Source organism: Anolis carolinensis, chromosome 4 (assembly GCF_035594765.1).
Source record: "Anolis carolinensis isolate JA03-04 chromosome 4, rAnoCar3.1.pri, whole genome shotgun sequence".
In the NCBI taxonomy this organism is placed as follows: domain Eukaryota; kingdom Metazoa; phylum Chordata; class Lepidosauria; order Squamata; family Dactyloidae; genus Anolis; species Anolis carolinensis.
The window spans coordinates 169,454,088-169,480,640 of record NC_085844.1 but is presented as its reverse complement, the minus strand read 5'-3'; the positions used below and the strand labels follow the sequence as shown (position 1 = coordinate 169,480,640).

Sequence of the window (26,553 nt, the reverse complement as noted above, 5' to 3'; positions counted from 1 at the left end):
TAAAAAGTAATTTAAAGTTCATCAGGGGGTCAGTTGTGTCCTATTCACTGATGCTGAGACAAATCTGGAGTATTGTTAATTAGCATTCAGAATGCATTTGAATCCCTTGTGAAAGGCTGGATATGCAGCTTGGGGTGTTACTAGATCTGACCCTATGATTAAAACAACTATGTGAGAAGTTTCCAAACGACCAGTATGTTTCTCAAGACAAGTAAATGCTCTGACTTTGACCTATGAAACTCTACATGGTTGGGAACTAAACTAATAATAATAACAACAACAACAACAACAACTTTATTTTTGTATCCCGCCACCATCTCCCCAAAGGACAGCTTACATGGGGACAAGCCCAGTCAGACATAGTTAAAATATAGCACAGTAAAATTTATCAAAACAACATCATAGAACAACAAAAAACAACTATTTCAACAAACAACCAATAGCCTGATGTAGTAATCAGTATTAAATTTGGGCGTGCAGGGGCTGGTGCAATACAGTTGCAAAGACAGGGCTGATGGATAAAGTGCAGGAGCCAGATGATAAGTTAGAGGTAGAAGGGCAATATCAATTAGAACACTATTAACTATAGGGCAGGAAACAGTGGAAAAGTGCAAGAGCAAGACATTGAGTTATGGTTGGGGGGGGGGGGGCAAAATTCATAAACTGCCTTTTTCCCATATACAGTAGAGTCTCACTTATCCAAGACTCGCTTATCCAAGGTTCTGGATTATCCAAGGCATTTTTGTAGTCAATGTTTTCAATATATCATGATATTTTGGTGCTAAAGTCATAAATACAGTAATTACAACATAACATTAATGCGTATTGAACTACTTTTTCTGTCAAATTTGTTGTATAACATGATGTTTTGGTGCTTAATTTGTAAAATCATAACCTAATTTGATGTTTAATAGGCTTTTTCTTAATCCCTCCTTATTATCCAAGATATTCGCTTATCCAAGGTTCTGCCGGCCCGTTTAGCTTGGATAAGTGAGATTCTACTGTAAATACATCTACCTATTTTAACTTTTTGGAAGCTTTATTGGGTTCTCCTTTGGAAGTAAGACACCACAGGCAAAAACTTCTGCCTAAGAGTTAGGTGTAATAATCCGAGCTTGGAAAACTACTTTGGGGTAGTGCATTTCCTAGAACATCATAATGATACTGACATACCATACAGGATTATTGTAATGCTTGTTGAGAAAATGTGTATGAAATGCTCTGAATGTTCAGTAGTAGCTTTTTATATGCTAAGTATCATTTTAGCCAGTTCAATTGAAATTGTTCATAAAATACCCTGATCTTCACCACAGTGTTCTTAAGGAATTTTTATATACCCTAATTCTTGAATGGAATTTGTTGAAAAAAGCCAGATTCATACAATTATGCTATACTACATTAAACTATTATTTGTTTGTTTGTTTGTTTGTTAACCTATTATAAACTAAAGAAACTATATATTCCGTACTATAAAGAAACTATGTTGTACTAGCTAACTTCAAGCCATAGTTAAAATGGTTTGTCCATGTCTAGACATCACACCAAGTTGCAGTCAGTCTTAAATGGAAGCAAAGACATCTGAACTCATGTAGCGATTGTTTTGCCCACACTTGAAGCAGTGCAATTGGGAATAACTACCCTACAAATGAATGTTTAAAATGATGATCCAGAAGTGTTGTAGTAAGATAACAAATTCATACTTTCAAGATGCTGTTGCCTGTCTAAAATATTATACACTATCCATGTAACTTTTATCAAAAAGATATGGGAAACATTCCCCCCAGTTTGGTTTGGCCAAGACATTGTATGCCTATCTGCTTCCCCAAATTTGTTGGCGATTCTCTAGCACAACATTTCAGCCATGTTTTACCAATGTGGAAAGGATTTATAGATAACTAGCTGCTTATGGGTTGTACTACAGGAAAAAAACCAATGTGTATTTAACCATACATCCCTAACTCAAGTAAAGCACTTGTGATTTGCAAAACTCATCTCTGACAAAAGTTAGTATTAGAAAAACAATACTGTTCAAAGGTCCTTGTTTCTCAACACCTAACCTCTCTTATTTTAAAATAATCCCAACCAATTTAGGTAGAAATACATGTGTGTATTTTTATTTTTCTCATCTCAAGATTTACTCAACTACTGTCAAGTCTTCATTATAGTAACATGGAACAAGGCCTCTAGCATATGTCAGACCATATAGAGATACATGAAATCCAAACCTAATTTGAAGATAATTATTGTTGGGGTACTCCTCAAAGTTCACTGCATACCCTGTAGCTATTGAGTAAATTCATATATAATCCAATGGAAATTCCTTGGTTTGATTTCCATTTAGCTTTTACCAATGAGAATCTGTAACTATCCTCCAGGAAAAACAAACAACATCCAACCAAACTTAGCTCATACTTTAGTAGCATGGAGCTATTTCATTAGTGTCAGCCTTTTGTAGGCATTATTACTCTTCAGTCAAAATGATAATAGGAGCCTCCAGTGGCCTAGGGGATAAAAGCCTTGTGACTTGAAGGTTGGGTTGCTGACCTGAAGGCTGCCAGGTTCGAATCCCACCCGGGGAGAGCGCAGATGAGCTCCCTCTATCAGCTCCAGCTCCATGCGGGGACATGAGAGAAGCCTTCCACAAGGATGGTAAAAACATCAAAACATCCAGGTGTCCCCTGGGCAACGTCCTTGCAGACGGCCAATTCTCTCACTCCAGAAGCTACTCCGGTTGCTTCTGACATGAAAAAAAATGATAATGGTGAATAGGGACAGTTGATGTCATTCACAAAATCCTATTCACAACATGTTGCATACATCATTATTAATTGTAAAACAATGTATGTTTTGCATAACTTTATCCCTGTTTTCTCCCATTTCTCCTTTTAAAAAATAGACACAAAAGACTCCAAAGAAAAGAGTAAAATGGAAATCCTCTATATATTGGTGCCAAGTGTCACAATTCCCCTGGCGATTGCGCTACTGTTTTTCTTCATCTGCATGTGCCGGAACAACCAGAAGTCTTCCTCTCCTCCGGTCCAGAGACAGCCTAAGCATGTTCGAGGGCAGAATGTAGAGATGTCTATGCTAAATGCATACAAACCAAAGGTAAGTAGAGGAAGTATTTTTATGTGATAGCACCACAGAGTCAAATGTTACAACACTTAGAACCCTTCTTCACACGGGACCAAATTTGGCAGCAGCAACAGGTTTTTTTTGTACTTTTGCCACGGAGCCTGATGGCTCCCATCATACCCCAGAAAATTGCTTCCATGACGGCTCCATGGTGAAACTAGCAAAAAAATCCTGCCTCCTCTGAAAAATAACAGGCTACAAAAGATGGGAAGCGCCCTGTGTTTCCATTGGAATCAATGTCTTGAGGTGGCTTACAGAGGCTTCCCACTTGTGATGAGGTAGGAAGGAAGCCAGAACGGTGCAGTGCATAGGGTAACAGGTCCCCAAGCCCCCTAGGCAGACACCGCCGAGATCGCCGCAATGCACGTCAATACTGGGCGATTCCGGCAGCATGTGTGAAGAGGTCCTAAGGTACATGTAAGAAAAAAAATCCAATTACCTGTTTGGATGTCAAAAAGCCTTTGATGCTTCGGTCTCTCCTAGTTTCTATACTTTTCCTAGTGGTAGGTTTCCTAGTTGTGAGGCTACATCTTAGTTTTATGGAAATGGGTTTAATGCTTTCTAGATACTAGATTATGATGACTGATGTTAATAATGATGATGATGATGATGATGATGATGATGATGATGATGAAGAAGAGGATAATAGTGATTAAAGGCATTTGGCCCACTAGAGCCTCTGATATTAATGTAACTAAGTAATCATAATTCATGTTTGTTTATTAATTTATTGTTTGTTTTTAGACTGTTTTTCTGTATAGATGACTCAACCTGCCATCCTATACTCAATTACTTGTATTGAATTCAGTGAGACTTACATCTGAGTAGATTTTAAATAGGATTCCATGGTTAAGCAGCCTTACTTGAGTGTAACCCCTAATTCAAGGCTATTATTTACTGCTTAGGATTGAATTGTTAATTATTTTATTGCACAATGACATTAATTAAGCTCACATCACCATAGAATCAACTGATTGGGGCAGAGTGTCCCTGTTGGATTTCCTTTGTTCTCCGTTTACTTTGGCAGGCTGCCCCATTTATGTTTTACACTTTTTTGCATTTTGTACACCACTGTATGACAAATACCTGTCAAACAAAACCTAAGCAGATTTATAACTGCTTAACTCAAAATGAACCCTCTCCTGCCAAAACTTTTATGACTTCATTTTCTTTCATACTTTTCCATCGGGTTGGTTAAAACAGACAACCCCCCATGAGGTCAGACAGAGGTCATTTCACTTTCATTACGAAAATATAATTTACAATATGCCAGACCTAAACAAGTTTTAGCCTAAAGGATTTGTGTAATATAAACCATCTGTTTCTCAACAATACAGCTAATTTCCTGCCATCACTGCACAGTCAACTGCTGCCTGTTTAAATGCCTTTGCAATATATTAATTCACACAGTATTTATCTAAAAATTTGTAAATGGTCAGGGAAATTGGAATTTGGTTCTGAGAGTCACTTTCAAATGATAATAAAGCATTCTGGGGTCCCTCGTTTTTATTTCTTTCTTTCTGCTGTTTTGATTACCAAGCTCCTTTGGCAAAACTGGAATATTTAATTGAGTTAAGAATCCCAAGAAAGTGACCATTTCATTTCCTAAGGACTCCAACAATAAAGCTCTTAACTCAGTCCCTTAGTTCTAGCATAGATACATGCATCTTCACATGGTTTAGAATACTTTCTTTTAAATATATCCTATTCAATGGGACACCCTTTAGAGGTGTTGGAATACATTCCCAGCTAACCTCACCACCAGTTACACTGGCTGGAAATGGTAGGAATTGTAGGCCCCGGCTTGTACAAGCTGAAGCAGGCAACATGAATCGTGTTTATTAAATGTGTATCTCATGAAACCAGATGTCACGAGAAACACAGTCTATAAACTCTTCCAGTTCAGAATCATAGTAATACAAGACAAAGTAATACCATCAAGATCCTTATGACATGTCCTGTCTTCTTTCCAACAGAGCAAAGCTAAAGAGCTACCCCTTTCTGCTGTCCGCTTTATGGAAGAGTTGGGTGAATGCGCTTTTGGGAAAATCTACAAGGGACATCTTTATCTACCAGGCATGGACCATGCTCAGCTGGTGGCAATAAAGACACTGAAGGACTGCAACAATCCACAGCAATGGGCAGAGTTCCAGCAGGAAGCCTCTTTGATGGCCGAGCTGCATCATCCCAACATTGTTTGTCTCCTTGGGGTTGTGACTCAGGAGCAACCAGTCTGCATGCTTTTTGAGTACATGAACCAGGGGGACCTGCATGAATTTCTTATCATGCGATCACCACATTCAGATGTTGGATGTAGCAGTGATGAGGATGGTACAGTGAAATCCAGTTTAGATCATGGGGATTTCCTTCACATAGCCGTCCAGATTGCAGCAGGAATGGAGTACTTAGCGAGTCATTTTTTTGTTCATAAAGATCTCGCAGCTCGTAACATTTTAATTGGAGAACAGCTCCATGTGAAGATTTCCGATTTGGGATTGTCTAGAGAAATATACTCAGCGGACTATTACAGAGTTCAGAATAAGTCCCTGTTACCCATACGTTGGATGCCTCCAGAAGCCATTTTGTATGGCAAGTTCTCTTCTGATTCAGACATCTGGTCCTTTGGTGTTGTCCTGTGGGAGATTTTCAGCTTTGGTCTCCAGCCCTATTATGGATTTAGTAACCAAGAAGTCATAGAAATGATTAGGAAACGACAACTTCTGCCATGCTCTGAAGACTGCCCTCCTAGAATATACAGCCTGATGACAGAATGCTGGCATGAGCTACCCCCTCGGAGGCCAAGGTTTAAAGACATCCATGTAAGGCTCCGCTCTTGGGAGGGGCTGTCGAGCCACACCAGCTCTACTACGCCTTCTGGTGGAAATGCTACCACTCAAACAACTTCTCTCAGTGCAAGCCCAGTTAGTAACCTAAGTAACCCTCGATACCCTAACTTCATGTTCCCAGCACAGGGTATACCACAAGGCCAAATCGCTGGATTCATTGGCCCGCCAATACCACAGAACCAGCGATTTATTCCTATTAATGGATATCCAATTCCTCCTGGATATGCTGCTTTTCCAGCTGCCCACTTTCAGCCAGCAGGCCCACCAAGGGTAATCCAACACTGTCCTCCACCAAAAAGCCGTTCACCAAGCAGTGCCAGTGGATCAACTAGCACGGGCCATGTGACTAGTTTGCCTTCTTCTGGATCCAATCAGGATGCAAATATTCCTTTGCTGTCTCACATGTCAATGCCCAACCATCCAAGTGGGATTAGTATAACTGTTTTTGGAAATAAGACTCAGAAGCCCTACAAAATTGACTCCAAACAGGCATCTTTATTAGGCGATTCCAATATCCATGGTCATAATGAGACTGTGATTTCAGCAGAAATCTAAACAAGTGAACACTTTGTAAATAACACTATTTACAATATGGATTAGGACAATGTAGATGAGATTTATATTCAAATATTTTATTGGAGATTCTTCTGGCTGTATAAAGAGATATTTGCAGTAAGTATCTTCTGTGAAGTTTATTTGTGTTTAACAGAATAACCAAGTGCCAACAGACTATTTTTTTCAAATAGCCAAACACGCAGCATCTTGAATGCGCATTTATTTTACAATTCTTAAGTAGATGGGGGGGGGGGGGCGCAAATGTGTGGTTGGTTTTTTTAAAAAAGAAACATAACTGTGAGACATTTTATTTAATCACAGTTTTTTAAAACATGAACTTTCTGCCTCCGCAATGTTATTTTCTTTGGAAAACTTTTTTTTAGTATTTGTCAATCTCATGAAATGTAATGACACTTATGGAGACTGGAAGTTTCCCTCTTGAATAGTCTTACATGTTATAGAAGCATCACAAAAAAAGCAAAAGTCAATGCTGATCCGTTAAGTGTAAAGCAATCTAAAAGCTTATGTACAAATGTGCTTACACACTGTTCTGAATGCACACATTGGGCATTGAATTGATTGTTCCCCATCCTATTCTAAATAACATCCACATAATCAGAAAGTAGATGTACCATATCAAATTCCAAGTTTTAGCTTACGCTAATCACACATGGTTTTATGTTAAGGCATAAAATGTATTCATGTGACAATAGTACAAGTAAAGAACACCTGGATATAAGAATCATTAAAGAATGGCATATAGATGTGTAAAGAATTCAGTGAAGAATTAGTAAAAAGTATGTTTCTTGCTTTTATATTTGTAGTTGCAATAGAATTTGTATCTTTGTGTTGCTATGCAACCCTTTACTTAAAGAAAGCTCTAAATTCTTATGTTTTAATAAACAGACAATCAGTTTTCCCAAGAATATTTATTATTTGAGGTAAAATTAATATCTTTTGTAGTGATGACCCTGAAACAGGAAGTCTACATTCCAGCAAATATATCCAACAATTTTCTAGCTATTTTTTAGTATAACGTTTGTATGTCATTTCAAATAATGTGAATTAAAATTAACTTTTTACTAGAAAATATGGCAACTGTATTACTTAAATTTTATTCGGGTATTATCAGTCTGGATTATTCTGAAACCACTGTAATGTGCTTTTTAAAAAAATACTGTGTAAAGTACAACTCAGATTTTTTTCTTTATTAAATTTGTTTTTATATTGACTATATATACCAAACCTTTCAGACACTTGACAGTAATATTTTTCAAAATATTTTGCACAAAAAATGTGTTCATTTTTGTATAGCAGAATTGAAAAATACATCCTGCTTTGTATTTCTTGGTCTGTTTCTCATTTTTTGAGTAAATGAGGATGTCTTGGAAATATATGATTATATTGTTTTGATATATACTTGGTTGTTTCATAGCTTGTATTACATTACTATATCGATAATTGGTTCATTAATGCTGTTGAACTAAGGTAAGAACAGAAGTGTGTTAACAGGTTATTTTATACAGAAACTTAAGTGCACCTTTGTATTCCTAAATCAGGGTGATACTAAACACTGATTATTATATGCTGGTGGCTATCAAATCATTGAAAAACTATATAATTTTTACATACATAATTTCTGGATTATGATATAGATAAGTATACTGACAATCTCTGATGAATTAAAAACCACATTCTGATCACCTTTCTTACATCAACTGAGACTATTCTCAACTAATTGATTTTATCAAAGTAAGAGATATATTTTCATAACAGCTATCATTTCAAATGTTTGAGAAGAATATTGAAATGACAAAGATAGTTAAGCAAAACATTTAATGTTCACTAATTTGGAAAACGTGATGGGGGCATTCTGGTAGCTCTAATCCAAAACTAGTATCTTCAGGTCCTGCTCATTTAAAGATGATGGTGATTTTTGGGCAATTTCCAGATGTGAGGAATTCCCCCTAGCAAAGCAACCTCTAATGAGCCACCCTGTTATCAATGCCATTGTGGGAATGGCAGTTGCAAGAGAACAGTGACCGCAACGCCATAGTTTCTTGCCCTAAAATGGAACTGGTGAAAAACAGAAAGGGATGGACGACAGGTGGCAAAAGCCAACGGAGGATGAATGGAGTTAAGTAAGAAAAATGTTCATTCTATTATTCAAACACCTATCACTAAATAACTAATAATAAACACACTAAAAGACTACAAAGAGTTTCATAGCATTTCACCTTCTAACAATATACTGTAGAAACTACAAAATAAAATCTGTAAAGTTAAGAGAAGTCAATATCCTATCCCAATCCCTCTAAAAGAATTAACAATTTCCATACAAGTCAGTAAAACGTTGGAGGGGAACACGTCTTCAGTACTGAAGACAGAAATCACAACTAGTTAAATCCATGGCCATCCCCACAAAGATTTTTTTAATGTCAACTCAAGTTATCCAATCACTTTTAGGACAGTTCTGCATGGACACAATATTGTGACATAATGAAAAATCAAAATGTACAGTCCACACACTGTTTTGCCAGAGAAAGAAGATATGTGCCACGCAGGTGAACAATAAAGAACAAATGGTTTATTCTTCTTAAACCCAGAACAACATATGTATAATCTCCTCAGTTGCACCAACTCACATAATGTCTTTTCATGAGAGACTTAAAATAGTCTTTCCTTTGTCTGTGTGGATAAATTCCTTCCAGCAACTCATGAAGCAAGAGCACACTTCAAAATCTGTGTCTCTAGCTCTGCTTCTTTCTTCCAACTGTCACTCTGCACCTGTAGCAACTGTATCAAGAAACTACCAGGCTTCTCCATTGTGGTCAACTGTGACCATAATCCCCCTCGATGGATTGTCACCTTGATGTGGTAAGGGGGCTTGCATGCTCCAATGAACCTGCGGGCACAACCACAGGAGTCACACACTCCCAGGAGTGGCCACAGGGGAGGATCCAGACCAAGAAAAGGTCTGGATCCTCTTGGAATCCTTTTCATCTTGGAAAGAAGTCACAAGTGGAGTGCCGCAGGGTTCCGTCCTGGGCCCGGTTCTGTTCAACATCTTTATTAATGACTTAGACGAAGGGTTAGAAAGCACGATCATCAAGTTTGCAGATGACACCAAACTGGGAGGGATAGCCAACACTCCAGAAGAAAGGAGCAGAATTCAAAACAATCTTGACAGACTAGAGAGATGGGCCGAAACTAACAAAATGAAGTTCAACAGGGACAAATGCAAGATACTTCACTTCGGCAGAATAAATGGAATGCAAAGATACAGAATGGGGGACACCTGGCTAGACAGCAGTACATGTAAAAAAGATCTTGGGGTCCTTGTGGACAACAAGTTAAACATGAGCCAGCAATGTGATGCGGCTGCTAAGAAAGCCAACGGGATTCTGGCCTGCATAAATAGGGGTATAGCGTCTAGATCCAGGGAAGTCCTGCTTCCCCTCTATTCTGCCTTGGTCAGACCACACCTGGAATACTGCGTCCAATTCTGAGCACCGCAGTTGAAGGGAGATGTTGACAAGCTGGAAAGCGTCCAGAGGAGGGCAACTAAAATGATCAAAGGTCTGGAGAACAAGCCCTATAAGGAGAGGCTTAAAGAACTGAGCATGTTTAGCCTGCAGAAGAGAAGGCTGAGATGAGACATGATAGCCATGTACAAATATGTGAGGGGAAGTCATAGGGATGAGGGAACAAGCTTGTTTTCTGCTGCCCTGCAGCCTAGGACACGGAACAATGGCTTCAAACTACAGGAAAGGAGATTCCACCTGAACATTAGGAAGAACTTCCTCACAGTGAGGGCTGTTCGGCAGTGGAACTCTCTCCCCCAGACTGTGGTGGAGGCTCCTTCTTTGGAGGCTTTTAAACAGAGGCTGGATGGCCGTCTGTGGGGGGTGCTTTGAATGCGATTTCCTGCTTCTTGGCAGCGGGTTGGACTGGATGGCCCATGAGGTCTCTTCCAACTATACTATTCTATGATTCTAAGAGCAATCCAAAGACCCAAATACCTCAACGGCGGAGCAGGCGGAGGAAAACATGGTACATGTCACAACGGCTGTGAAGGCGGAAGAAGTCTGCAACAGACTGAGAAGCCACTCTCGTTGTGTTAATCACACCACTGCTGGGACCTCAATCTGTGAAGGCTGTGTGTTGACCGGCCGTGCACCGACCTCCACACATTAAAAAAAATCACGCACAGGCGTCTTCCAAGAAATGGGAGGACCATCCTCGAACTACGAGGTATCGCCTAAGAGAAGAAGAGAAGACAACTGTGAAATCACACATATGGTATCCTTCAGCCTATGCTGACAGCTTACGGAATCTTCTAGAGCATTCTAGATCATCTCTGGCAGAGGCCCCGCCCACTTCCCCTTTACGCATATATATAGCCTGTGCATTGGGCATCTGCCTCAGTTCCCCTTTTCCCGCTTGACAGCAATAGTTAATTCTTCTACCCTCATTGAGGCATCCATTCTACTAATGGCTTCGTCTACAGCATTTAAAAGATGTTCCTCTTGCAGAGGAAAATTACCTGAATCTCAAACATGGCCACGAAATACGGCTATCAACCAAATTATACTTACCAGCAGAGACAACTTTGGCAACCGCCACAAGCACCTTATTTCAGGAGATCGGATAGGTCGCAGGGAGGAAATTATAGTAAGTTTAGAAAGACATCACAATTTAAGTACCAAACACAAAGAAAACAACCTTACCTGCAACGGGGCCAAGGCACTGGCAAACCAAGGAACCAAGGTGGCCCCAAGTGTCGTCTTTAGCTAAACATTAAGAACAACAACTACTAATAAAACGTTGCCTTGTTGTCCGTTGGCAAATTATAACCATTCATCTATAAGAACTTTAGAAACAAACTCGTGTTCACCTGTTTTTGGATTTAGATTAGCTCCTTTTATTTCAACATGGCGTAATATCACGTCAGACAATTGGGTACTTAGAGTTATAGAGTACAGTAACAGAATAAATGATTTTAAACATAGTTTATTTCAGTAGTTTTATAGTAACAAGTTACAAAACATAAATAAGATTAATATAGGAACACAAAGTGGCTAATAGTGAAGATTTAAAAGAAAACACTACAAAGAAAACATTAGCAGACAAACCACTAAAACAACAACAGAAGAGTCTCAGCCACCCACCAAACCTTCCCAAGAGCTTCTTTTCCTCACAGCAAACTGGCAAAGTAGTCAGCAGAAAGCTACTCATTCAAGAGTATCGCTTTTCCCATTATCTCCATTTTGTTGACCACACATGCAGGTTATCATTTTTTTTAATATGCTGGGGGAAAATTGATGAAGGATCTGCTATCCCCCCCTTTTCTTTTGTTTTTCCTGCTCATGTGCCTATTGTAGGCACATACAGCTACAGCAGGATTGACTGACTAGAATAGTCCATTCTTGACAAACTCAAACTTCATTGCATTTTCCCTCTGAAGACACAACAGCAACTTGACACTAAAAATCTGTATTACACAAAGCAATTTCCCATACAACATGTTGATCAAGCTGCTGTCTGAAAAAAAACAAAGAGCTTCTTGGGCTCACGAGTCTTTATATTTTAGTCACTGTTTGTGAACAAATCAAAAATCGTTATGAGATGTATTGTGGATGAAAAGTCAAAACATAAATCTTGGATTGGTGATATTTTAGTTTATTATTTGCATGTTTAAATATTGGTTTAGGTGCTTGACTGAAAATTGTGGTCTGGTCATAACTAACGAAAATAAAAATCAACAGCACTAAAAACCAGATGGTTTCATGGCTGCTTTTGAGTCTGTAATCCAAAGAAAATCCAACCATATATGTGCTTCCAGTGTTTCTGGCTTTTCCATTATCATATACTTTATAGGGAAAGTTCAGAAAACTACATTTCCATACAATGTTAATTGCAGGCAATGCATTGGGCAAGGAGACTAGCTGTTCTTCTCAATTGAAACTTTGTCAATGACAGATAGCAAATCTTGCAAATCTCATGTGCAAGATGCACTTTGTTAATAAAATGATGAAACAGCAAATTGAATTCCATGGGGAGATAATAAAGAAGGGAAAGCTCCTCAACATAAATTGGATAATGCTGAAAAAAATACATTTGCCAAACACTCTCCAGATTGCAGATGGTTTCTGACCAGATAAAGGAAAAAATATCTCAAATTGTAAAATTATTCCTGCAGCTTTTTCAAATTCTCTAAAAGTAATATTTGAAACTATTATATCTAATGAAATAAAAAAGATGAAAATATTCTAGGGGAGATAAACAGTTTGTAAGAGCTTAGGAATGTTGTGATCACTAAAAGTCAACATGGGTTTCTCAAAAACAAGTCATTGCAGATTAATCATACCTGTCTTTTTAATAGAGTTTGATGCTTGGTAGATGAAAGGAATGCTATGGGTCTAGCATACCTTAGATTGCACTAAAGCCTTTTACAAGGTATCCCATGATATTTTTGCAAACAAGGTAGTAAAATACTACTGTTAAGTGGATTTACACTTGACTGACCAAGTCATTGGTAAGACGAGGGTGCTTACCAATGGCTTATCCTGGAGAGAAGTGACTTATAGGGTTCCATAATCCTGTTTCTTGAGACCAGTACTATGAAACATTTTGTAAAGGACTTGGGTAATGAATAGTGGCCATGCTTATCAGATTTTCAAATGACACCAAATTAGGAGGGGTCCTGGGGATTGCATCAGCATTCAATATGGCTATAAGCGATTGGAGAGCTAAGCCAAAACTAACAAAATTAATTTCAGCAGGAATACTGAATACCAGACACATGGATTAGAATGAAGTAAGTGCCATTTTATTGGCCTAAACATGATGACATAGATATAATCTTTTCCATAGTGTTATTAAATTTAGAACTGCCACACAATTAGTTCAAGAGTAAAATATAAATTGCAAAGTACATGAGAACTTCTGTAAACACTGAGGAAGATGTGTGTTTGACACACAAAAAAGAATCTAAGTATGATTTTATTGTATTTTTAAAATTATTTTATCAGACAGTGTGGGGTAGTGGCTTGCCTAGTCTAAAACACAGTGGTTCTCAACCTGTGGGTCCTTCAACTCCCAGAAATCCAAACAGCTGTCAAACTAGCTGGGATTTCTGGGAGTTGTAGGCCAAAACACCTGGGGACCTACAGGTTGAGAACCACTGCTATAACATGAAACTACCCTGTTTCCCCTAAAATAAGACAGCCCCAGAAAATAAGACCTAGTAGAAGTTTTGCTGAATTGCTAAATATAAGGCCTCCACTGAAAGTAAGACCTAGCAAAGTTTGTGTTTGGAAGCATGCCTGCCAAACAGAACACCAGAGCAGGCAGGATTGGTAAATGTACATACCATAGATTGTTGTACATCGAAATAATGGTAGTAACATTATTTCTAACATTATAACATTATTCACAGGCCTGGGCTGTGGTGCAGGCTGGTGAGCAGCCAGCTGCAGCCAGCTGCAACAAATCACTCTGACCAAGAGGTCATGAGGCAAAAGAAAACGAAGGAAAACTGCCATTTCTAGGTGTCCTCATTATCCATAAACCCAATCAGCAGTTGGGCCAAACAGTTTGAGAAAACCTAGGACGGGCTGTGGCGCAGGCTGGTTAGCAACCAGCTGCAACAAATCACTCCAACCAAGAGGTCTTGAGTTCAAGGCCAGCTCGGAGCCTGCGTTTGTCTTCTGTCTCTGTTGTATGTTAAGGCATTGAATGTTTGCCTTATATGTGTAATGTGATCCGCCCTGAGTCCCCTTCCGGGTGAGAATGAAGGGCAGAATATAAATACTGTAAATAAATAACAAGAAATTCTTGATAGGATTCACAGTTTGTCTGGTTATGCTGGTTTGTGATGACAACTACAGTACAGTATATAATAAATGTCCATTTTTTTGTTCAACAATAAATGTGAATTCTTCTTCATGGAAAAATAAGACATCCCCTGAAAATAAGACCTAGCACATCTTTGGGAGCTAGAATTAATATAAGACACTGTCTTATTTGCGGGGAAACACGGTAGAAATCAAATCCTTCAGCCATGGAAACTGACTGGGCCAATCACAATGTCTTGGCAAAGTAAAGTAAAAACAGAACTCACTTTTAGAAATCTTACAAAAAACACCTCTTACTGGTTTGTCTCAAGGCAGAGCCGGCCCAACATAGAGGCCAATGTAAGCGCCCACTTGTGGCGCATTGTCCCCGGGGGTGCCATTGAGGCGGCAGGGACCATCGGCTCCCTCCTCGCTGAACGCGGAAGGCCTCAACTGAGGCCTGGCTCTTCTCGTGAGGACACGCGAGACCTTGCGAGAAGAGATAGGCCTCAGTTGAGGCCTTCTGCGTTCGGCGAGGAGGGAGCCAATGGTCCCCGCTGTCGCCGCTGCCACCACCGAAGGTATGTGCGGGGCCTTGGGGGGGGCACAATTTCGGGGGGCGGGGGGCCACGACCACTAGGTTCACCTACAAGGCGAAATTACCTGGGGCTGCTTCTGTCTCAAAGTACAGTATAGTGTAGTGGTTTGAGTAACAAATCTTGCCAAGAAAACCCTATGATTCGATTCTCTTAGGATCGCCATAAGACAGAAGGCACACAACAGCAGCAGCAGCAACAACACTTGCTGATCCAGGAACTGCAGTTCACATAATAAGTTTTATTGCTTCCAAGGGTACACTCACTTTGTAGGATAGAGCAATACACGCTAATGTATGTAAGGCACTTTGAGCACGCTAAGGAATAGTATAAATGCTAAATACGAATGCCTTAGATAGTTGTTATTTCAGTTTGTTCAGCTTTGCAGGATTAAAGATGTGCGTGTTCAGAAAAGGTGCCGGAACCAATTAACAAATGCAACGTTTCAAAAGTATATTTAGAATGAATACATGTAATGCCTAGAGCTAAAGAAAATGACTAAAACAAAAATGAATAAAATTCTCCCCTTACTTCCATCTGTTATGAATATTTTCTTCTGTCAACAGGAAATAGTTGCCAAATTCTCCTCTTCTATTGTAAATGGCTGTATCAGGAAAGTTTATTGATGGTGGAGATTGGTGATACAGCTCTTATTCATACAAACCACATCCACTGATTTTCTGAAGAGGTCTGTCTCCTGGCTGAATCTTCAATCACCAAGATCATTATTCAGCACAACGTTGGTCTCTCTGTGGGCCTACAAAACCCTTGATTCCTCAATGTGGCAACAATTTTTAAAACCATTGCCTTTTTATGGAACATGATGATACAGCCCCATTTCTCCGTCTTTGATCTGGAAAGCATAAGAACCGTTATATTGCCAGTGTAATAGCAAATATTAAAAACTCAGATGTAACATTGTAAGCATTTACCAAACTGATCTCTGCAGGAGTGGAAGACGTAGAATTATTAAAAGCACCTGTAAGGTACAAAGTGAGACAGGCTGATTTCATTTCCAGGTAAAGCTATCATTCTTTTCCATTTAGTACTAAGTATCCTATGAAAACCTTTACCTAACTATCCTAAAGGCACTAGTTCTAAAGCAAAGTAGGCTCCAGCTCTGGTTATTACATGAATGGGAAGCCACCAATGAATATCAGGTGATATAGGCTCTGTTTCAGAGGAAAGAACTGGCAAAAACAGCTCTAAAACAGTCCTTGTCCATGGGGTCACCATAAATGAACTTGAAGTCATATACATACACATTCCAAGAAGCAAGATTCAAGGTAACCCTCCATATGAAGTTTATGAGGTATACATTCAGTTTGAAACAAACAAACTGTTAAGGCCCACTCCAACCAATTTGCTTTCATATTGAAACAAATGTTCAATAGATCAAATATGAAAGAACGAGAGTCTCATTCAAAGCTTCCATTAACAGCTGTAGAAGATTACATGCCTCTTTGAGCTTCAGAGGCAATACCGGCTTTTGGCAGCCTCTGCTTTTCCCAAGATGCCCTGGCAACAGGTTTCCAAGGCATTTGGGCCATAAAAGTAATTGAAATCCTAGTTAGCAACCATCATGAAATTGCTTTGGAATGATCCTGCATTGAAGTATTTGGGGAAGGGATGATGGAGCTCACAAGCCATAATTGCCAAAGTCTGTTTCCATTAATTCATGGAAGTAATGTTTCTTTAAAAAGACCCAATAAAAAGTCTGTGCATAGAAAAGATGAATACATACCACACAAAAAAATAAACTAATGAAAAAAACTTCAAAGAAATTTAAAACAAAAACAAAATAAAAATATCATGCAGATTTGTGCGAAGATTTGGCGATACGAATGTTGTTTTATGTATATAAGAAAACTCAGTTAAGTGAAAGAACAAGAGACTTCTAAAGCTAGAAATATCCAACAGAACAATATGTCTTCCTTTGGAGAAGCAAATAGGGAATGTTTGGAATATGAAGTGTTAAGAAAATCTGTGAGTTCATTTTCATTTATTCTCGCTTGCTCTCCTTAAAAGGCAAGTATTTATTTATGTATTTGCGATATTTACCTGTCCAAATGTATCTCTCCCTATGAACCATCTCAAAGATTACGATTATCCGGGGAGGCCCTGCTCTCGGTCCCACCTCTTTTGCAGGCGAGAGACAGGCCTTCTCAGTGGTGGCCCCTCGGCTATGGAACTCCCTCCCCAATGACATAATCTGAACATCGTTCTTTGCAAAGTATCTTCTAACTAGAATACTGCTGTTACATGACTTCCTCGAAAAACTGTCCAGATTCGATCACAGCCAAATGGGAAGGAAATGCTCCTTTCCCAAAACTGAGAACCACGAGATCTATGTCAACTTTCTCAGCCTCTTATCTTAAGCCAGAATGCTGCTATTACATTACATGACATTCCCTCCTCATACCCAATTGTCTTTGGTGTTATCTCATCCAGCCAAATCTCAAGTTACAAGTTGGAATGGATTCTGTTACATCTTCTATACTCCATACCCATCTTTCTTGGCTGCTTAAGCCAAACAATCAGACAAATGTAAGAGGGGAGGAGGGAGTTTAATAGTCATTTCCGAACTCCTCCAAGCTTTCAAAGCCTGTCTTCTTGTAATCTGACCTCTGCAGAAATTGAGAACTGCTGTCATCATGTCTGGATAAAAAGTGACTTCTAATTGGATGAATGCAGAAGGAGCAAAGAAAACCTGTAGCAATTGGCTGTGAGCGTTCTATTCCAAACAAATTGTATACAGCTTTCTGTTGCTAGGTTACATTTGAGACACTGAGTATTCTAGTCTCCTTGCTTTGCGTTTCCTGTGGATGCTGAGGCTGTATAGGAAGAAACAATGGATCAAAGTGGATCTCTTTGCTGTCCCTGACACACAGTTACCTAAAAGCTTAAAGTTTGTGGGATTCAGATCTTCTCTTCTAGAACTGCATTGGTAAGATAATGTTCTATTTACTCATATTTGCCTGGCACATGCGGAAGTTTGCCAGTTTAAAGAAAATCACTTTTATCACTCCATTTCACCTTGACTCCTGTCTCTAGGACAATTTCTCCAGATTTTCTGTTGCCTAAAACAACTGCAACACAAACAAGAGCAAGACTTTTGCAATCATGATGCACACAAGAGCTTTCTTACTGCTGGAAAAAGAGTATATGGAGTATGAAGAGTCTAACGTCTTTGTGAGTACCACTGGGTTGCACCCAGTTCATTTATAATGAACAAGGTTACTATAAACTGCTGAGCTGCTAAACTTGCTGACCAAAAGGTCAGCAATTCGAATCCGGGGAGTGGAGTAAGCTCCCGCTGTCAGCTCCAGCTTCTGCCAACCTAGCAGTTCGAAAACATGCAAATGTTGAGTAGATCAATAGGTATCGCTCCGGCAGGAAGGTAACAATGCTCCATGCAGTCATGCCAGCCACATAACCTAGGAGGTGTCTATGGGCAATGCTGGCTTGTTGGCTCAGAAATGGAGATGAGCACCAACCCCCAGAGTCAGACACAACTAGACTTAATGTCAGGGCCGGTCCTAGGTAATTTAAAAGTGTAAGCAAGCAGTTTTTTTGGTGCCCCCCCCCCAAACCAATCACTGAAAACTAAAAGGTAGAAGGTAGAGGTGAATAGAATATATGTGTGTGTATATGAGGCACATATGGTCCCTACATATGTGCTTGTGTGTGTGTGTTTATATATATACATATACATACACACAATGTGGAGAATATGTGGCTAGATAGATAGATAGATAGATAGATAGATAGATAGATAGATAGATAGATAGATAGGGAGCCACAGCGGAGGAACCTTCCTGGGACAAAGGCCTAATAATAATAATAGTAATAAATCATCCCAACAAAGGATTCCCCCAGGCAGGAAGTAGCCAAGCTTTGAAGCTGAAAGGCTATTCAATGCTAATAAAGGTGGGCAGCTGAAACATTCACACCTGCCTCCAACAGACAAGAGTTCTTTCTTTCTCCCACCCTGGACCTTCCGCAGATATATAAACCTCGATTAGTTTCCAACCTCTGCCTGCCATAGATGTGGGCAAAACGTCAGGAGAGAGTGCTTTTGGGACATGGGCCATACATCCCGAAAAACTCACAACAACCCAGTGATCCCGGCTGACACCACTTTAACTGCCATGGCTCAATGCTCAATTGAATCCTGGGAGTTGTAGTTTGCTGAGACATCAGCATTCTTTGGCAGAGAAGACAAGAGATCTTGCAAAGCTACAGCTCCATGATTCCATAGCATTGCATCATTAAAGTGGTATCAAACTCTATTAATCCTACAGTACAGATGCATCCACAGACTAGGGACCATTTCGTGAAGGCGATGATGGCATGATTCACAACAATGTCAGATAAAGTATATATTGAGGTGTATATTGGACTGCAACTCCCATCATCCAAAATAGACAGTGATTATGGATGATGGGATGCAGAGTTCAGGAAATATCTGGAGGGCCCCAAGTTCTCTCCATCCTTGACTCTGTAATAAAGGTGTGGATAGGAACCAGTGTCACGTAGGGCCCTGGACTACGATTCTGGAGAACAGAGTTTGAATCCTGTTTAGCCACATACTCTCAGCATCGGGAAAAACACATAATAGGATCACCATAAATTAGAAACTATTTGAAGGCAAGCAGCAACAAGAGCCCAAATGCAAAAAAAGAATAGGACTTCTACACCTTTGGTAATAAATGAAGAGGGAAACTCATAGACAAGCTACATCTCTTGAATTCTATTACGTACCTATTAAATGGACAGGAGCTTCCTGAACCTCACCTGATGAAGTTTTCAATATACTCGGTTTTATATATATTTTATTTTGAGTGCTTTTTATCAGAGTTGTTGTTTTTTATGATGTTTTTTGTTTTATTTTAAAAGAGGCCACATGGGCCATCTAGTCCAAGCCCCTGCCACACAGGAAAATCACAATAAAAGAGTTGCTGTGGGTTTTCCGGGCTGTATGGCCATGTTCCAGAAGCATTCTAAAAGGCCCCCGGTGACGCAATGGGTTCAACCCTTGTGCCGCAGGACTTCTGACCGACAGGTCGGTTGGAATCCAGGGAGATCGCAAATGAGCTTCTTCTGTCAGCTCCAGCTTCCCATGCGGGGACATGAGAGAAGCCTCCCACAAGGATGGTAAAACATCACAACCTCTGGGCGTCCCTTGGGCAACATCCTTGCAGACGGCCAATTTTCCCATTTTTGTAGTCAATGTTTTCAATACATCGTGATATTTTGGTGCTAAATTCGTAAATACAGTAATTAATACATAGCATTACTGCGTATTGAACTACTTTTTCTGTTAAATTTGTTGTATAACATGATGTTTTGGTGCTTAATTTGTAAAATCATAACCCAATTTGATGTTTAATAGGCTTTTCCTTAATCCCGCCTTATTATCCAACATATTCACTTATCCAACGTTCTGCCGGCCCGTTTATGTTGGATAAGTGAGACTCTACTGTATTCCAAACCTCACTACAAATCTGAAATATGGAATCCTTCTGGTCCCAAACATTTCAGATAAGGGATACTGAAACTGGAGCCGTTATGTTCATTATTAATATAATAGAGCTGCAATTTCTCTCTCTTTCTCTTGCCCTATAAATCTAGAATGGCTGGAACAATCCCCTGGCTGGATAGAGAGCTTTTATTTAAAAATTTCAGATAAACCAAGGGAAAGCCTTACCTTTCTTAAATGTTTTGAGTTAAATTATTGACACCCTGCCCTCCGAGGAGTAGGGGAACCAATTTGCTACTTAGGTTTGCCAGGAACTTGTCTTTTCTCACTACAAAAACTGCTAATGAAAATTTTAATGCTTAGGATGCAGCATTTTTTCTTTCCATATCCAATCATAAGATTGCCATACTTTATATTCATGACAGGTAGGGGTCCTGGTACCAAACTCCAGCCCACTTACTTAGGCAGGAATCAGGCCAGGAGGTGAAGCTGGGAAGGCCATTTAATGCTAATTGAGGTGATTAATTACAACATTCACACTGGTCTCCAACAGACAAGAGTTCTTTTCCCCACCCTGGATCTTCCACTGATATATAAACTTTCCTTGCTTAGTTTCTCCATATACCTCACAACCTTTAAGGATACCTGCCATAGATGTGGGTGAAACGTCAGGAGAGAATACTTCTGGAACATGGCCATACTGCCCAGGAAACACACAACAACCCTGTGATCCTGGCCATGAAAGCCTTCGACAGAATATACTCTTAGTTTAAAATATGCACTCAGAGGTAAAAGAAAAACAAAGTCTTCTTTGAAAAATAGCATATCTTGTTTACTTGCAAACATCTTATATTACTTCACCATACATGCATTCATTTCTTAAAGTTCAGTTATAGATAGGATGTAGTTCTCAATGTGTTGAGTACACAGGGTATCATTCCTACTAATCAATAGTCCATAGTCTAGGTATAATTGTACACACTGAAGTCCAAACAGCAACATGCATCCACCTCCACTGAGGTCTGATACAAACATGCATCCACCTCCACCAAGGTGTAAAGCAGACATGCATCCACCTCCACTGAGGTGTAAAGCAGACACTGAACACAAAATGGAGTCCTGAGTCTGAATATGCTATAGTCACATGTCTATTACCCTTTCCATGCCAAATAGGTACAGTCAAACCGGCTAATCAACATACACATAGAATACAGGTTAGCAAATATATACATTAACAAATAAATAGTGGAAGGCTTGGGAGGTTGCTATTTCCAACAATAGCAACATGGGAGGCCGTGTGCTCCATAAGCGCACCACGCTTACCGGCTGTTAGGAATTGTGGGAGTTATCCAAAACACCTGGAGGGCAGAAGTTTGCCCATGCCTGCTCTACACTGTAGAATGAATGTTGCTTGACATCACTTAAACTGCCATGGATCAATATTATGGGATCCTGGTGTTTGCAGTTTAGTAAGGCACATGCTCCTTGGCAGAGAAGGCTAAAGGCCTTGTAAGACTATAACTCCCATGACTCCATACCATTGGATCATAGCAACTAAGTTGTGTCAAACTGTATTAGCTCTACAGTGCAGATGCACTCCAAGCCATGGGTTCAGAACCCAGCTAATGTCAGATAATAGTTGGAGTATTTTTACATAACAATCTCCTGTGGTATATGCAAAAGTAGGGGGGAGAACTTCCATTAAGACTGATTCAGGTCATTGCATTAAGAAGTATAATAGTCAAAAGCCATTTTCCTCTTCTTTAGGGTATTTCTATTACTCCTGTGGGAGACAACTTGATGGAGTGGATAGCTGAAATAGAAGGACTGAAGGATTCTCTATGGGAAGGTAGCTGTCTTGTTTCACAGCTTTTGTTGTACGATGTGATATTATATGGCTAAAACAATTATGGAAAAATATATTAATCTTGCATTATTGCTTTCAATATAGGTTTTGCAGAATGCATTGTAACCTATGTTGTCATAAACTCCACAGATAGATTATGCTTTATTTTACAAAGACAAACTTTATAACAAAGCTTTTGAGGACTCTTATCATACAATAAATTACAAAAAGAAATGAGGAGGAGAGTGGAACAAATGGAAGGGTCATGAAGTCTGTATGGTGAAAGTGGATTAGAGAAAGGTTCTGGTGTCAACTGAGTTTCAGCCCCACATAGGACAATTGGAGCATACAGACACTAGAAGCCTATGATCTTAGGTAGGATGAGCATTATCCCACAATGGCAGGATAATTCAGAGAGAGAGAGAGAGAGAGAGAGATGCCAGGTCAATGCTGTAAATATATTAGGGCCCACATTTTTGAAAATGTATAATCAAGGTGTTACTCAGACTGCTTCCAGACAGCAATTTATCACAGGAGAAACAGGCTAAAGTCACCTGTTTTCTCCCGCGTTGCTATCCTCATGGGCACCCAAAAGAAGCGAGATTTCCCATGTGTTGTCCCCATTGTAGCATGGTAACAAGTTTTATTTTATTTAAAGGTTTTAAGGGGGGATTTAGGGAAGGGTGGGTTCCCTCTTTGCTTCTCCAGGCCCACTGGGCCTGAAGCGAATTGGGCTGTGTGGATTGGGTGTGGGGTCAGTCCCCACAAGGCCCATAGTCCATTGCACCTGGTTTTTTCAGGAAGACCTGAGTCTAATGGAGTATCAAATGAATTTGGGACAAAGCAAGATTTCCTACTTTATCTCAAACTAATTTGGTTTTACTGGAGATGTCATTTGGACACCTCTGGTAAATCTGTTAAGGGCCCTGTCTGGATGGGCCCTCGAGTTTGTCTTCAACCTAGAATAAAACAGGCAAATATCTTGATAATTTGACAACAAAAGTTAAAGAATTTTACCTTTTAAAATTGCCCAGTATATAATACTTACTGTTCATCTTGATTATGTTATGTATTATTTCTATTTCAGTATACAATTCAAGTCCATGTAAAGGTGAAACATTCACAAACTAATAATTCTCAAACAATTGAGTAGTCACCTCAGGTGGCACAATAATTGTGTTATAAAACGTTTATATAGTGCACCTGAGAGATCTAAGGTATAAAAAGGGAAGGAAAATTGAGACGGATGAAAAAAGCACACGTAATAATATTTCTGAGATAACAAAGGCATGGGAATATAGGAAGCCTCATGTCATAACTTAAGGAATGGTCTACAACTGCAACTCTGGAGACCAGAGTTCGATTTCCCATTCTGCAATGGAAATACACAGGGTGACTTTGGGCAAATCACAGCCCTTCCAAAAAAAACCTATGATAGGTCACCATGATTCAGAAATGACTTGAAGGCATGCAACAGCAACAACAGCAACAAGCAAGCGCTAGGTATACTTAGGCTGATGGTACAAACGGGGCAGTTCATTTCAGAGGCCATATTCCTTTATGTAGCCTCGACTTTTTTCATGTGCTTATTCTTGTTGATGCTGTCATGTGCCCTCTTCTGTCATCTCATATGTAACACATTTCAAGTTGTGTTCACCATGGCAGCCAAAGGAAGGGGAAAATAGCAATCCTATAATATTGACATGCAGGCTGTTAAGAATTGTGGGAGTTGAAGTCAAAAACACCTGGAGGGCCGAAGTTTGCCCATGCCTGATATAAATTCAAAGGTGCAAGGGATAACAACTGCCTATTTCCTCTTGAAAGGAATTAATCCAGGTCCATGTTGTAAAATGTCGAGATTAACTAAGAACGGCTGTTTTTGTTTGTTAATATCCTTCCTTCTGTTCAAAACTGGAAATGAAGGCATCTACAAGACATCTACATAAGGCTTCAGTCTGTATCCACTTTTTTTCAGAATAAGATCTATTACATTTGACAGGATTTGCTTCTAAGTAAAAGCAACATTGTTTGGTTTGTATCTGTGTTATCACATATTATACTTGTTACATGTAATTTATTTTCCTCTATTAGGAGCTGAACTCCAACTATCATTGCAGTACAATGAGAATTACAACAAAATCCCTCCACAAGTTAATTTCAACACCATTCCTTTCCATCCCAATGGTAAGGATGTTATTGATTGTTGTCCATTCCAGAGGTGGAGGACTGGCAGCAAAATCCAGCACCATTTTACTTTTAGATTTCAGACAGTGATTGCGCTTCCGCAACTGAAAGTAATTTATCATTACAGCTCTTTATCAGCAGTATTTACATCAACCTTTTCTTCCCAAATGTAGTTACATTTTTTCCAAGAAGCTTAAGACTGAATTTCAACCCCAACGTAATCCAAAGATGACTAGGTTGAAGAAGAGTGGCTTGTTAAAGAAACCCAACAAAATTGATGAAACACTAGTCATTGCATCTGTCCTGACATTCAAAAATCAATTAATTGTCAGCTGAAGATGCAGTGTTTTAAGGTGTTCCAAAAATGTACACCAAGATGGAATGACTATTTAAAGACATTTTAGTGTGTATGTATGTGTGTGTGTATATACATATATATGTATATGTGTGTGTGCATTTTCCTAGCCAAGCAGGCAGGCAGCATGCTCTTTTTAAAATCTCTATGATCCTCCTCCATTTCCTACTTAGGGAAGTTTGAGGAGTTTTTACGAAAAGCAGTTCCTTTTTGGCAGTAGCACCAAATATGAAAATCCCTCCATGGGGAGACCTGCCCAACAAAGCTTTCTGCCCTCTGAGGGAGCTTCTAGACAGCGCCAAAATTCACATTCTAGAACTGAGTCAAAAAAATCCTGGGACCTTACAGCAGGTCCACACAAAGACCTGTCAGTCCCAGGATATAGTCCCCCACTGTTCTCACAGCCTTTTTTCTTGAAGTGGATAAGATGGAGGGCAGATGGGGGACATTCGGGTGAATCTTTGTGCTGGACTGTAATAATAATAATAATAATAATAATAATAATAATAATAATAAGTATTTATATCCCACCTCCATCTCCCCCCAAGGGGATTCGGGGTGGCTTACAGCAAAATCAGATACAAAATAATGATAAAATATGAAACATCAAAGAACAATAACAAAAACCAATAGTAATATATACATATACAATGTATATGTGCACATGCGAATATCTTAATATAAACACAAGCAAATTTGTATGTTGCATATATGACATCCAGCACATAACAAAGGGGATTTTTTTTGAAAAATCCCCCAATTGTTAATTCAACCTCTGTTTAAGATTATAGAGCACAAAATAAAGAGTTTCAGGGAATTGCTTTCCATTTGTGCTTTCCTTGAACCACCTATGTGCCCGTTTGACAGCCCGATCAGTTGTTTCAGACTTTTTCAAAGTGCACATGCACTGGAGCAGACCACACAGAGGGAAGGGAAGGTAATCACATGTTTTGCATGGCTGCAGAGATATATAGTCATGAAAAGTATGCTTTTTTCGGGCTGAATCGGATTTTAAGTGCACCTTTTTAACATGTGTATTTTAGCTCTTAACCTGATCCCTCTCACACTTTGGCTAAATGTTGTTTAGCCCCCCCCCCTTTTTTTCCTGGTTACTTCTGGTTTTACAGAATGTGTAGAAAGGCCCTGACCTCAGATAGAAACATGAGGGAGGCCATTGCAAAGTTAACTCTGTTCACAATTTTGTTTTGTTTCTTGTTTTTGTTGTTTATGAGCTTTTGCTGATATGATTTAAACTGTTTCATTTTCCCCCTGTTCCCACATTTGTAATTATTTTTGCTCTTCCAATTATTATTTGTTCAAAGTTTGCATGGTTTGAGGTGGTTGCTTTGAATCCTTTTATCATACAGGTTGAATATTCCTTACTTGTTTGGGTCCAGATATTTTTTTTTTGACTTTGTAATACCTGTATTTGTATGTAAATACATGATGAAATATCTTGGAGATGGAACCCAAGACTAAACATGGAATTCTGTGATGTTTCATATATTTATCAAACCTTCGTTTATCCAACATTCTGTATTATCCATCGCAGTCTGCCTCCCGCCCAGATTCAGAGCTGTTTCTCTAGGCAGCAACATGCAGCAGGCCAACATGCCCAACAACAATACAAGTGTAGCCACACTCCCATACAAGTGGCAGATTTGCTGTATAACATGATGTTTTTGGTGCTCAGTTTGTAAAATCATAACTTAATTT

General features: G+C 39.3%; 2 protein-coding genes and 1 long non-coding RNA gene across 3 annotated transcripts in view; 2 read left to right on the top strand and 1 right to left on the bottom strand.

Moving 5' to 3' along the window:
- The window catches only part of ror1 (receptor tyrosine kinase like orphan receptor 1), a 231,820-nt gene extending 223,941 nt beyond the window's left edge, over nt 1–7,879 (top strand). Inside the window, exons 8-9 of the mRNA XM_008109320.3 lie at nt 2,897–3,108; nt 5,112–7,879. Coding sequence (XP_008107527.1) covers nt 2,897–3,108; nt 5,112–6,536 — 1,637 coding nt within the window. The 3' untranslated portion in view covers nt 6,537–7,879. The remainder of the gene's footprint in view (nt 1–2,896; nt 3,109–5,111) is intronic.
- Nucleotides 7,880–15,193: 7,314 nt separating this feature from the next.
- Nucleotides 15,194–17,609, bottom strand: LOC134298358 (uncharacterized). Its single transcript, XR_010005390.1, has 2 exons — nt 17,393–17,609; nt 15,194–15,823 (listed from the first exon to the last, which is right to left on the bottom strand). It is a non-coding gene; the product is annotated as an uncharacterized LOC134298358 (long non-coding RNA).
- Nucleotides 17,610–17,725: 116 nt separating this feature from the next.
- Nucleotides 17,726–26,553, top strand: part of ube2u (ubiquitin conjugating enzyme E2 U) — a 40,508-nt gene continuing 31,680 nt past the window's right edge. Inside the window, exons 1-4 of the mRNA XM_062978227.1 lie at nt 17,726–17,917; nt 18,025–18,162; nt 22,220–22,301; nt 24,390–24,482. Of these exons, the coding sequence (XP_062834297.1) occupies nt 18,094–18,162; nt 22,220–22,301; nt 24,390–24,482 (244 nt within the window). The 5' untranslated portion in view covers nt 17,726–17,917; nt 18,025–18,093. The remainder of the gene's footprint in view (nt 17,918–18,024; nt 18,163–22,219; nt 22,302–24,389; nt 24,483–26,553) is intronic.